This window comes from Thermobia domestica, chromosome 17 (assembly GCF_964235325.1).
Source record: "Thermobia domestica chromosome 17, izTheDome1.hap1.1, whole genome shotgun sequence".
NCBI lineage: Eukaryota > Metazoa > Arthropoda > Insecta > Zygentoma > Lepismatidae > Thermobia > Thermobia domestica.
The window spans coordinates 70,499,295-70,513,899 of record NC_137470.1 but is presented as its reverse complement, the minus strand read 5'-3'; the positions used below and the strand labels follow the sequence as shown (position 1 = coordinate 70,513,899).

The following is a 14,605-nucleotide window of genomic DNA, read 5'->3' as shown; positions in this document are numbered from 1 at the left end:
CTCTGGACCAGTAAAAGCAGTCATCTTGGCTGCAATTGTCGCTAGCGCTTGCGGTGGCTTGTTTCTAAACTATTGTACTACTTCAGTCAAAACTTGATGTATTTTGCTACAAAATTACACCAAAACAATGTCTGTGAGATAAATGAATAAATAAATATGAGTTTCAAAATTGTTAAGTTCTTTTTGATACACCCTCTATTGAATAAGGTTTATTTATGGTAACCTCATCAAGTGTAAATAATTTAGCACAAATATAAATTAAATGTTTATAGTTGAACTTGAATCTCAACAATAGTAGTTCTTCCTTTCCCTTTAATATGTTGGATCTTTCTCTCTCTTTTTTTTTAAACCTTTATGATGAACAGACACATGAACAACAACAATTATTCAAGATAGCGAAGGAGGAAGTCCTAGTTGGAAAGGAACCATCCAAAGTGATTACACCCACTGAGGTGACATTTCCTACAGTTCAAGAACCCAAACCTACATCTCCTCTCACTCAGGACCTAAGACCGACTTCTCCTTACCACAGTGATGCCTCTATCACAAACTCCATTACTCAGAAGGAAATTACCGAAACTACACACACGGAAAAACACATTACTATGAAGATGGGTATAGAATCAAAACCTTTACTAGACTCGAAACCAATAAGTCAGTTTACATCAACAAATCTTGAAGATATATCCAAAGTTCAAGAAACAAAAGAAGAGGAAATTGAGAAAATAACTCCATTGTTCCTCACTGAACGTATTACTTCTGCAAATGTACTTCCTACAACATCATCACCTCCAGATAATATTTCTGTGGAAGCATCAGAACGTGTCCCTTCACCAATAGTACAGCAGATACCGTCCCCAGTTTCGTTTAAAAATGAGGATACAGTTTCTTCTGACGTACAAACCACCAAGGAAGAAACTGCATTAAAATCTGTGCCACAAGATGAGCAGTTTTCAAAAAAGATAACAGAAAAACACATTTCAAAAACTACTGAAATTATTTCTGAAAGTACAGTTGAGCGGATACCAACCCCAATTCCGGTATCCTCGCCAGATTTGCATGAGAAAGTTGAAAAAGTTTTAACTGTGCCAGAGACTATTAAAATATCAGATAAGAAGACAGAGGAACAACACGAGTTCGAAAGAACTCCTACACCAACACAACAACGACCAGTTTCTCCCAGTCGGACTGCAGAAAAACATACGTCAATCAAAACCGAAACAGAGCATACAGTTGAAAAATTACCAATTCCAACAAGACCTCGAACACCTTCTCCGATTCCTCCGTTCGAAGAAAAAGATACGGAATTTCGTAAAACAGAGAAGCATACTTCTGTTCGGACTGAGACAACATCAGAACATCAAGTTGAACGGATACCGACACCTGTTCCTCTAAAAGATGAACCTGTTAGGGAAAAGACTTCCGTACCGCCACCACCACCACCAGCAGCAGCAGCAGCGGAAACATCTTTGCCCGTTACCCTAAAAGAAGACGAAGATACAAATTTTCGCAAAACTGAAAAACATACGTCTGTTCGATTAGAAACAACATCAGAGCATCACATAGAACGAATCCCAACGCCAATTTCCCGTAGAACACCATCCCCATTACCAATGCAGGAAGAATCTATTCGAATCACAAAAACTGAGAAACACGTTACTACAGAAACGAAATCAGAGTACACGTTTGAGGGCGTTGCAACACCTAGTCTGTTAGAACAGTCACCAGGTGAATCTTCTACACATGAGGGAACTTCAGTAAGAAAGTTAGAGAAGCACGTTTCCTTTAAAGAAGAGTCTGAAAATGAAGAAATAGTTGATCGTCCATCTACACCAGTTCCACGTAGACCTCCAACACCAGTTCCTTCAGATGATGAGTTACTAGATGAGGAGGAAGAAGAGCGTATTGAGCAGGAACAAACGAAACCAACAATTGTGAATATTCCCATCAGACTTGAAAAAGATGAGCTGACTGTAGAAAAACAGGAAGAGAAGATTGAAGATACATGTATCAAAGAAGAAAGGGTTAAAATTGATACACAAATCGAAAAGGAGGACATCCTAAATCTTCTTCAAGAATTAGAGAAAGAGAATGATGAGATGCAGGTAATTCAGTTGGAAGGGCAATCTGAATTGGAAGGGAAACCTGAAATTGAGATAAAACCTCTATTTGGAGAAGAGCAACAAATTCGAGTTACACAGGATAGGGTTCATGAAATTAGACTTCCAGAACCTGAATCATTTGAAGCTATTGAAGTATATGAGGAGCCAATTGTTCCTGTTAAGCTTCAAATATACGCACCTGATATTAAATTTCCTCCAAAACCACCGTCTCCAGTCAAGGAAGAAGTTAAACATGAGAAAAGATTAAAAGAAGAAATAGAAGTTGAGAAATCTAACGTGAAAGAGCAGAGAGATATTCCAAAGGAAATCCCTATTCATAAAGGAATTTCTCCAACGGAAATTTCAGCACCAAAGACTAAAGAAAGGGAAAAGGAACCTGAAGTACATGTGATCCCAATTAAGAAAGAGGTTACTCCTCCTCGTGATATAATTAAGACGGAAGAGATTCGAACACAGGAAATTAAGTCGACTGAAATTCGGACTCATATTGAAAAATCAGTGACTAAGTTTGAGAGTGTTTCTTCGTCCCTATTAGAAGAGTTCAATCTTCAGCCAGGACCTCCTCCAGAAATAGGCTATATACCTAAACCAGGTGTCCAGGTGAAAGTCAAGGAAGATGTGGCTGACAAAGTAAAAAAATTAGAAGAAGCTCAGAAGTCTCTTTCTCCGTTAGATATACCGTCAGGAGGTGTTAGAATATTTCCACCTCCTAAACTTCCAGAAGCTCATAGGGATGAATCTTCCCAAGTGAGTGGGCTTTCATCGATAATGAAAATAGTAAAAGAGGAATCCACATTTACTCCATATCCAGAATTAGAACCCTTTCCATTTACTCCTACATCAGCACTTACACCACCATTTTCTGAAAAGCCTTCAGAAGTTCCTACAGAACGTGTTGAAATAGAAGCCAAACTTGAGGAAAAACCTAAATCTGAATGGTCCACTGACCTTAATAGGGATGTCTCTCTTTCTTTTCAGAAAGATGTTAAAGAATTCAGGGAAACTTCTATTCTATCTGAAACGGAAAGGATTGTCTCAAGCGTAGAAAAACCTCTGCCTGGATCAGATGCTGACGATCAGCCGAAGATGATAAAAACATTTACACCACCAGCAAGACAAATTGGAAAATGGCCTCCTCCGAAACCGGAAGATCTCGATGATACTATTCATAAAGAAGAAAAAATAACGAATGTTGAAAAATTGTCGGCTGTTTGGCCTCCTGTAACAAAAGAACAAAAGATAGAGAAGGATGAGGTTTTATCTGAAGATGGCATTAAGAAGGAAGTAATGGAAGAGATCTGTGTGAAAAAAGTGGTTAAAATGGAAGGTTCAGATGAAAGAACTACAGTTTCTAGAGTTCCTGTAACCCCACCTGTAAAAGCAGGAACTTCTCCTTCTAGTGCTGAAGGTATTGCAATGGAATTGATTTGGACACCTCATAAAGCACCCGAATCTCAAGTTAAAATTATGCAAGAAGAGGTCCCTGAAAGATCAGAATCTTCAAAGACATCTGTGGAAGACATATCCACGAAACACTTTTCTGCTAGTACCAAAATAAAACAGTTTGAAAGCATGCAAAGACCAATGTCTCCAAAACCTTCGCCGGAAGGACTAGCCATGGAGAAATTATGGACTGCACGAAGAACAGCTGAACCTGAAGTGGCAATCCAACAACCGTCAGAACCTGTATTACGTCCTGCATCTCCAAGACCTTTAACTACTAGCGCAAAGAAAGGTATAGCACCGTTGCCCTCATCGGAAGCTCTTGCCATGGAAAAATTATGGGCTGCTCGCAAAACACCGGAACCAGAGGGAATTATACTTCCAACAGACATATCTAGGAGAGCTGCATCTCCAAAGCCATCAGCTGAAGGTTTGGCTATGGATAAAATGTGGGCACATAAAAGTCATGACTCTTCTGTCAAAAAGATTTGGCCGCCTTCACAGGAAATTCAAGAAGAAAAGACAAAAACAATACTATGGTCAAGCAAGTTAAGTGTGGAAAAGGCTTGGCCTCCACCTAGAGCGGAAGTGGAAGTTTTAACTGATATTGATTCTTCAACAATTAAGTCAAAGGGCGGTACATTTGAAAAAGTGGAAAGGAAATGTGAGAAAGAGTACTTCACTGATATTACACCTTCAAGTGCACCGATTGCAGAATCAGTAGTTGATTCAAACCAGCAAGTCATTGAGACTGTTGAGCGAAGTGATATACTTATAGAAAGCCAGCCACCTGTTCCTATTGTGTCCCAAGAAAGATCAAGCGTTGAAACAAAGAAACTTATGTTCGAAAGCTTGGGTAAAAGCAGTGAGGTTGACAAGCAGACTGCAGTTCAACACTATGTTGCAGAAGCTAGAGTTATCCATTCGAGTTGTATGATAGAGAGTAACCAAAATATATCAACAGAAATTGTATCTCAGAAGACAAATATTCAGTCAGAGCAAATAATTTGTGAGAAAAATATTCAAGATACCGTCGAAGTGAAAACCGAGAGTAGAGAAATGTCACCAACAATTGTAGAAGAGCGCACTATAAAACCATCCGAAGCGAAAAAACTCTGGCCCCCAGTACCTGAACCAGAATTTGAAATGAAACCACCACCAACCCTGAAATATGTTGAGAAGAAAGACGTTTCAAAACCGAAACCAGCCGTGAAAGAGATAATAGAAGAGCCTTTACCAGTTCCTCTGGAGCCAGGTCCTCCACCTGAAATAGGTTTTATTCAAGGACCTGTCATTGAGAGAAGGCCCTCGAAGGTGGAATCTATTGAATTGGATCTAGAGAAAGAACCGAAGAAACATTTGGTGGGAGCTGTCAGAACTATTCCCCCACCAAGAAAACTGTCAGAGCCAAAAGTATCGCCTCAAGTTACACCAAAAATGGAACGTCGTACAGTGACCGTCACAGCTTCGGCAAAAATTGATACCAAGGCAGAAGGGAAAAGAGAAATTAAAAAATCAATAACAGTTGAATCAAAGCCATTTGAAAGATTTCCTGATTTGGAACCATTTCCATTTAAACCAGAACCACCCAAAGAGCAACATATATCTAAGGGCCCCCCTCCACCTAAGCCATCAAAATTTGTAAAAGGAAAATTTTCCGAAAGTGATTATGAAAGTGATCTTGAATCAAGTAAAATACTTCCCAAATGGCGTCCGTGGGAGAGTGATACAGACGAGCCCACATACAGAAAAGTGAAGCCTGTTCTTACATCACAGCCAAGAAGACCTAAATCTACAGAACCACCTCCACCTGCACCGACAGTTTTTGACCAACCACCACAATTTGAAGGTCCACCTCGACCAGTAATACTGGACAACGAAAAGAAAGTTTTCAAGAAACAGCAAGACACCTGTGTGACAAAAACTGAAACTAGAACTATTTCTTCTAAGTTTGAAATAACTAAAGAACATGCACAAAGGCAACAAGTGACAGAAACACGAAGAAAGAAGTCTCCTCCACTACAACCTGGCTCTCCACCAAAATTTGCTGAGGCACAAGCTTCTGAACCTGTCAAATCACCCACAAAAGTGAAACCAGAGTCACCAAAATCAAAACGTGAAGGAAAAATCATAAAAGGTGAGTTCCAAGAAAGTGGCTATATGGCTGATACTGATGAACCTGTTTTCAGTAAGCAAACCGCAGTGAGTGTGGAAAAAAGTACCTCCAAAGAAATATCAAAACCTCACGTAGTTACTAAACATGGTGAAAGCATAACCCATCACACGAAACAAGAAAAGACTGAAGTAGTAATGTCAAGCACTAAAACACTAATACAAGAAAAAACCTCTGCTACAGAAAAGTCTACTTCAAAAATCAAAGCTTCACGACCTACTCCCAAAACCTACCATAAACCTTCTGAACCCTCTTCAGAGAAGAAGGTCACAGAGGTGGTTCCTTTCACTCCCAAGGAAGTTGTGGTCGTTCCTAAGACAAAGAAGGTGCGACTTTAGAAATAAATGTTCCGTTCCCCCATTGTGTTGTTCCGTAACACTTTTGAAACCATACTGATCATTTTTTATTTAATTTTTTATTAATTTATTTTTGAGAATGACTGCGATCTATGTGTAGTTTGGTTAGCATGTCTTCAGCAATAAATACGTTTATAATCGAAATTCTGCTTTTGCTTTAAGTGGTACTGATTGAACGCTTTATTTTTGCATAATTTTTCGAAGTGTTGCTTCTGTGTAGTCTTAGCCTTCATTAAGACGTTTAATACACTGTAACATTCAATATGTTAAAACCTGTAAGAAGGAAGTTCCAAATTGTATATTGCTTGTCTTATATTTTTAAATGTTCGTCCTTTTTCTTTCTTAAAATTTAAAATTGGAAAACTTTATAAGATAAATTTAACGCGCTCCTCAATAATTGAATAGGTGTTTCAACTGCTTATAAACTAACGTGTAACACCATTTCTGTGAAAATTGTCTTTAAAGAAATTACAAACATTTTTCATCCAGCCAAATGAATAGAAAACATTTTTTTGTTAGCATATTTCGTAGTATACGGGTTTGAAAGATTTATGGAAACGAGCACAGTAGATGTTGCTTCTCAAAATTATGCAATCGGTATGACGCAGTAAAATTAATAGATAGAGATAGAGGGAGACAGTTGAACTCTGCTAAAATCACCGTAGAGCAAATAATATATACATGTAACATTACATGTGCACTGCGCATTGAAAGCAGTTAAAGCATTTATTCTACTGAAAAGAAATGGCTGTAAGTACTTTTAGGCACGATTCTTTCTTAAATGAGTATTTGTTTCTTTAAATTTTGTTTCAGAACATGACAAACGCTACATGAAATGATTATTTTGATTCCTCTATTTCGCGTTTTCAAAATAAGTATTTTACTTAGTTATGTAAGAACTTGCACATAAACGAAGTTTTTCGTTTTAGTTTTTTCGTTGATAGCAAAAGTCACACAATTGAGAGTTAAACCTTTATCTTCGTTTTTTAAGTGTGTAAAATATATGACATTTCTATATCCGTATTACTATTCTCTGGGGGCAATTTTTATCTGGAATATTAAATGCAAAAATGTGGATTTACTACTCGTATAATTGACTAATAAATGCAGCATCTACGAAAGCAATTACGAAAGTTGTAGGGGGCGATTTTAATTTGACAGAACATTTTGTTTGTGTTTCAAATTACTAGAAACTGACAGAGTACTTTCTAATTTAAAAAAAAAAATCATATTCTTCAGTCTTATTTCCTGGAAATTGACCATAAGATTGGCCATTTACATTTTAAATTGAAAAATTTACTATTAACATTATCCAAAATATCTTTACAACGTGTCGAAGCACTAAGGCTTCTTCGACAGTCAGCATTAATAAAAGGGAAAATAAAATTTGAAGATAAAAGTAAAGGAACAATGCCCAATTCCGATGATTTGAAAAATTACCTTTGCACTTAGAGTGATATTTTGCTTTTGCACTAGGTTGTCAGGTTTGGATTTTCCCTCAAACAAACCAAACTTTCCGAATAAATTCAAAACTGCGATAAACTCACCAGAGTCCAAATTTAATCTGGGGTACATAGTTTTAATGCAAAAAGGCTTCCATTGTTTTTTTTTCGATATTTTTATTATTGATTTTTGTAATAATTTTTATATCTTAACTATACATAAAACTTCATGAACTGACTGACATAAAATAAAGGGTACTTCCGGTTGACGTGGAAATTTGAAATTTGGCAAGATTGGAGCTCTTCGGCACTAACCAGCAGAAAAATTTCCAAAAATGAATATTTTTAAGTTTTAGAGAGTCTAAAGGAGGATGAAGAAATTCCGCATATTATCTAAACGGGCCTTTTTTTGGACATATAATCTCATATTTTAGGTACTTGGAATTGGAATAAGAACTTGGAATTCGGTATGCTAGTACGTTTCCGTTATCATTACCTAAGTAGGCTAAATCACCAATAATAAAAATTTCCAACTTTAGAATGGTTTTATGGATAACTGAAAAAATTTTCTATGGGATATCTTCTACACCCCAAAATGTTTAGGCACTTCCGGCAGGATCTGAACGATGAAATTTGGCATGATTCTATCCGTAAGGCTAACCCATAGGAAAATTGCTAAAAGTTAATATTTTTAGTTTTTATGGGGTCTAAAAGGGGGATGAAGAAATTCCCATGTTATTTAAATAATCGTTTTCATGGGATACAAACTCTTATCTTTTAGATGGTTGAAATAGAAAAAATAAACTTGAAATTCCGTAGAATAGTGGGTTTAAGAGGTGCGAGGCCGTGGCCGAATGCTAGTTATTTTTTTTTGTTTTGTTTTGTTTTGTTGTTTGTTTGTTTGTTTGTTAGTGTAATGAATCGCATGTTGGAAACACTATAATAAACATTACTATCAGAATCAAGAAATACATTGGGAATATTAGAAATGAGTACTCTACTTTGCAGTTATCTCAGCATTTCCAGAATAATGATTTTTACAGCGCAAAGCAAATAAAAAATTTGCGAAAATCCAATAATGGTATGGGAAGGAAAGTAAAGGATGGAATTCGTTTACATTAAAACTAAGAAACCTCGATCAAATTTCCAGTCTGATGACTTAGACAGGGAATTGAACCAGTTTCCAATTTATTTGGAAAATTGCTGTCCGTGCGAGGAAAACAGAACCTTTCCGTAAGGACATATTATGGTGACGGTTAATAAAACTGTTATTCTGACGCAATTTAAAAGTGAAATAAGTATTTTTTTTTAATCACCAAGTCTAGTGTATGTACTATTGCTTTTATCTTTATTTTCCTTTTATTGTTGTTATCTGACAAAAGAGCACGATGTGGTCTGCAATATTGAGAAGATATTTTGGGTAATGTGAATAGCAAGTTCGTAATTTTCTTCAATTCAATCTCGTTTGAATTTTAACGTCACTTTTCAACACAGTCTATAGTAAATACGAAATTACAGTTCAATATAGGGATTGACCTGATTTCGCTGCGATAAAAGCAGAATAGATTTATCCATTTACTTATGATAGAACACCTGAAAAGAGTAATCTCTGCATGAAATGTTATTTATCGTGGGCAAGTTCGTGTTTGATTTGGAGTGTGAACTGGTAGTGGCTACCAATAGATACAGACGTGTTAAGCAAAGGTAACAACAAAAATAAATATTGAAATAAAATAAGAACAAAAGTAAAATTGGAATACAACTTTCTCCCAAAATTTCTGGTGAAATTCACTTGGTTATATGTTCACTGTTTACTTTGTTCATCTTTAAGTTTTCTATATCTGGAAATTCTGTTCACAGAAAAAACAGTTTACAAATTTAACTCCTTTGGTTCAAATACGACCAGAGATATAATCGGGGGCATGCCGCGTATACCAACCTCTTATTTTTAAATTCCAGTGTATACAGACCTTAATTTTACAAAAGAACGAGCGTATACGGAGGTTGGTAGACACCATATTTTGAAAATTGTCAACCGTATAGCTGCTGAACTAATGGTCAACCGTATAGACCGTTAACATTACTGACTAAGATCTACATTTCATAGGTTGTCTCACTGGGTATAGGAGAATTCATATGGAAGAGAAGCAGTAATTTGCACGATAGACTGTGCTTCAATTATCTTTTTTGATAATGATTTTTCGAATTTTATATGGATCGAACAAAATATTCAAACCACCAATTTACTCTTTATACATTATTATTATCATTTAGAATTCATTATGCTGTAATCGTTATATTTAAGAAACTGATATCAAAATAATAACTTATTCCGGAATGGTCACTGTGTGGTCAGTGCAGAAAGTAGGTTCAATGGGTTATAATGTTTTGCTTGATTGAGAAACCAGTCGTGCTTTTGTTTGTAATTTATGTTACGTTCTTTGATTTAATTTTACAGCTAGAGGACAAGGGATATTTCAATTTGATTTTTAAAAAAATCTATGGGTAAATGTATTTCACTCAATGTTGAAATTTGTTTACTTTTACAACGTTTTCTGAGTAAGACTTTTCTAGCGGATGTCCACATAGAGAAGATAAACTTTTCGCACTATTCTGCGGTCTGTTTAATAAAAAAATTATAGCGTACATGTAACGAACACGCATTCACTGAGTAAATTGATAGTGTGAGATTCAGTTTCGGTATTTTGTAACTAATCAGTAAATGCTGAAGACATTCTTTTTATTTACACCATTCTGCTTATTTAAAATCAACCTTTACCTTTAGTTCTGACATGTATGTATATGTATGTGTTTACCGTATAGATAACAGTTTTCTCCATTAACTTTCTTCGTATATAATTTAAGGCATGACTTATAACATTTCATTTAATAATCTCTTGTTGTATTGTAGCATGAGATTTTTTCTGATTTCCATTAACAATTTGAATGACATGTGTTCATCTTATGAGAAAAGTGTATTTGCGACGGTACTACAAATTTTAGAAAAAAATGTATTTGTAATATACAATAATACTCGTTAAAGTAGTTAAATTGTGACTTTAATTGTATATTACACCTATTAAATACCAATCTGCTCTTGACACGTAGTTCATAGCTATTCAATTGGACCATTTGCCCTACATCGTTCTGTAAACAACATGATCAGTACTTGCTTTAAATCACAAATTCTTCCTTTCTCATATACAAGAAAAATCAAAAAGTAAGTGATTAAATTTTTCACAGCAAAACAGAATTATCTTCACAAAAATTGAAATATACGTTTTAAAGCATTAAAATTCGTATACTTTTCTACATAGTAGCTACTGACAAAGAAACATCTATCCCAACGTGACACCAAGTTTTGTGGTAACCATATGAAATAATTTGTTCAACAGGGCGCTAAAACCGTTGACCACATAATGTTCTCCCTGTCGGCACGGAGGCATTGACCAGTAAGGTTTTCCTTTAATGGTCTCAGAAATTGAAAATTTTACGGTATCGGGCATGGATTGTATGCTGGATGCATCAGAATTTCTCAATTCAAAGACTTCAGTTTTTGTAACATTGTTACAGAAACATGGGGATGTGCATTGTCATACAGAATAAAGACATCCTCCAAATACTTCATGAGGTATTTTCGGCGCAGAACAGCTCTTAGGGATCCAGGGTGTTGCAATATGCAGCAGCATTGTCGGTTTGTCCGTTTACTGCGAAATTAGCTAGAATCGCCCTGCTATTCCAGGAGATTGTCAGCAAAACTTACGGACGGTGTTGTCTTGAATGTATTGGATGGGAAAGTTTGTGATATGTGGAAATACAGCTCACAGATTACGAGAAGAACCCTAGCAGAAATAGTATGACGTAGGTATGAGCTCGCCCACTTTTCGCACGGGGGTTTCAAATGACACGACGGAATAGCACACATATAACTTTACCCGGAGTAGCAGACGACATCTAAGTATAGACCACACCTGAAAAACCAAAAATGGACTTGACCGTGTCGTTGGCCTTTCCCCGCTTCCCCTGTTTTAGGGTTCTTCTCGTCATCTGTGAGCTGTATTTCCACATATATTCTGATGCTTTCGTTCCTCGGTGTAGTAAAACACCCTCTCTCGTCTTAAATGCTCAAGACAGCATGCCATCCAGTTCTTCATGTGCAATAATATGAATCGTCTGGGAACCCAACTCACTGAAACTTTCTGATGCTCAAAAACTTTTTGGTCTATATGAAGTGTTCACATTATCCGCTATTGCTTGAATTTTTGTTCGCCGGTGCTGTTGAATCACTTCATTCACAGCGCCAACATTCACCTGTGTGAGAGATGTGCGCAGCCGTCCGGAGTGGATTTCAACGAACACATTTATGTGCCCTTCTTTGAACTTTGCACGCCAGTTATACACACATTCATGAACGTTATGCTTCACAACTCTCGATCATATCGAACCGAGGTGCTATTCTGAAACAATTGCCAGCGTGCTCTAGGTCCACGTACGTGCCATCTCGTGGAAAGATGGAGTAATATACTGTATGTACTTCAAAATGCATATTTCGGGTTTCATGGATACATTTCTGTTTTGCTATGAAAAATTTACTCAATTACTTTGAGATTTTCCTCGTGTTTGATTATCCATGACTAATAATGGATGAATAAACATAAAATTATGTTTTGTTGTTCGGATAGTATTTAATTTAGAAAAAATGTGCTACTGACCTGACAATAAATCTGATCTTAAGAAAAGAAAGGAAGGAAGGAGGGAATGCAAAATGAAGGAACAAATGAATACATCTATTAATAATTCGACAATATGTTCTGTATTATACTACGATAATAGGCTCTATTTTATGAGTATCTGTTGTTCTTCCATAGATATGTAAAATTCTGTTCTTGGTAGATATCACTAAAGTAACATCAGTACGGAACGTAAACGTAATTGTATATATGTGCTCGTAGTCAAGTAATGTTGATGTTAATCGTAGCATTTTTCTCGAATTGAGTAAAGAATTGAATTTTCATTCTATTTGTATTTATGCTTTAACTTCTAGTCGTAAACTAAGTGTATTATTGTTGACAGTAAATAAAAAAAAAAAAAAATCACACAAGGAAAGAGAAAACCGCTAAACGTAATAGATAATTTTTCTGGCATTTCAGCCCGCTAAGAGCTATGACCGGTGAAACTATTAGGTGGGAAAAATCTATTTTAGTCTAAAACTATATCGTACCTTTATAATTATTATATTAATTTCTTTCTAACAGGACACGGTTTCAGCTGTTCCAGGGAAACAACCTCAACGAAAGAAGTCTCCACCGAAAAAAGAAGACAAGAAGCCAGAACAAAAACTCGAGCCCTTCCCTTTTAAACCTGATCCCCCGAAGCCAAAATCTCATAAAGGACCTCCGCCTCCAACCCCTTCAAAATTTGTGAAAGGTGATTTTCGTGAGAGCGATTATGAAAGTGATTATGAAGGAAGGATACCTCCGTTATGGCGGCCAACTGATTCGGATACTGATGAACCATCGTATAGGTCAGTGCGACCAATCTTGAAAAGTGGAAGAAGATCCGCACCACCAATGGGAAGATCACCGACGCCCCCTACAGAATTTGATAATCCTCCAAAATTTGAAGGACCTCTGAGGCCAAAATTCGAGCCTATCGACAAACCCAAAATAAGAGAATCCCCTGTGAGTTTGGACGATATTTTAAAACCAAAGAAACAAGCCCTCGTAGAGTATGTAAAACCAAAACCTATTATACCTAAAACCCCCACGAAAGTTGTTTCAGTTCCTGTCAAAGAGAAGAACATTATTCACCTGGAACCAGGGCCACCACCTGAAGAAGGATTTGCTCCGCCCCCGTCAAGGAAAGTTCAGACTGACGCTACAAAAATACCGTCGTACCAAAATGCTTTACAAATGGAGACATCTAAAGTGATGCATTTCACTGAATCCACACAAACAAGTCATCGTGTTGTGAGTATGGAACAGACAACAAAAGTTATTAAATTCGGCGACAAAGAAATTCCTAAACGAGCAGCTTCAGCTCCACGAGAAACATCTCGATTTCCGGATTTAGAACCGTTTCCATATCAACCAGATCCACCACGGCCGAAACCATCTAAAGGTCCTCCTCCTCCAACACCAAAAAAATTTGTCCGTGGGGAATTTCGTGAAAGCGATTATGAGAGTGACTACGAAAGTGTAAAAATAAAACCGAAATGGAATCCTCCAGATAGCGACACAGAAGAGCCTCAATATCGAAAAGTCAAAGCTCCAGCCGGTATTCCAAAGAAATCCAGACAATCTGCGGAAAGAGTACCAACACCTCCCACTGAATTCGACACTCCACCTGCAATTGAAGGACCCCCTAGACCCACTCTTGCTCCTCTGGAAAAAGAGAAGAAACCAAAAACAGCATTTATTGTAAAAGAGTTTGATGCTGAACAGAGGAGAATGCAACGAGTGGAAGAAATGAAAAGGAGATTCAGCGATACTACAGACCTTCGACCGAAACCATCACCGAGTAAAGCTGTTGTTCCAGTAACAGCGGTGCCGGATTCACTTACGCCTGGCGAACCACCAGAGTATGGATTTGCTGGTCGTGTCCCAACAACAGCTTCAAGTAAGTAGTTTAGCATTTTTCTTTTTCTTTTCTTTTTTTGTGCCTGTTTTTGACGCACGAATTGATTACAAATACGAATACCGGCATAGGATGTCTAAACACAACCTATTGGAGTTACCACCCTTCATACTACTCGTCTAGAATTTGCGTCGTGCAATACATGTCATCATCCTCATAGGTATTCAGCCATTATTGGTAGGTCAATTGCTGCAACTGAGAAGCTTCCATGTTCCAGAGTCTTCCGCTAATCCCTTCGTCTTCCCGTATAACTTTTCTGTTTTGATATCGTCCATTAATTATAGTATTCTTCCCCCCTCTCTCTCTTTCCTGCCACCATACCCTCTACCACGTCCCTCATGATACAGTTCCTTCTTAGTCAATGTCCGGACCAGTTTCTCTTCCTCTTCTTAATAATATCTAAAAGTGTTCTTTTCTTTCCCACCATTTCTA

General features: G+C 37.0%; 1 protein-coding gene across 6 annotated transcripts in view; it reads left to right on the top strand.

The window, feature by feature from the left end:
- The window catches only part of zormin (spectrin and immunoglobulin domain-containing protein zormin), a 799,654-nt gene that overhangs the window by 744,209 nt on the left and 40,840 nt on the right, over positions 1-14,605 (top strand). For 4 of the 6 annotated variants that reach the window (XM_081744925.1, XM_081744924.1, XM_081744926.1 and 1 more), the window contains 2 exons: positions 366-6,065; positions 12,793-14,155. In XM_081744925.1, coding sequence (XP_081601051.1) covers positions 366-6,065; positions 12,793-14,155 — 7,063 coding nt within the window. Of the gene's footprint in view, positions 1-365; positions 6,066-12,792; positions 14,156-14,605 lie in introns of those variants that run through there. The other 2 variants (XM_081744928.1, XM_081744929.1) reach the window with 2 other exon arrangements.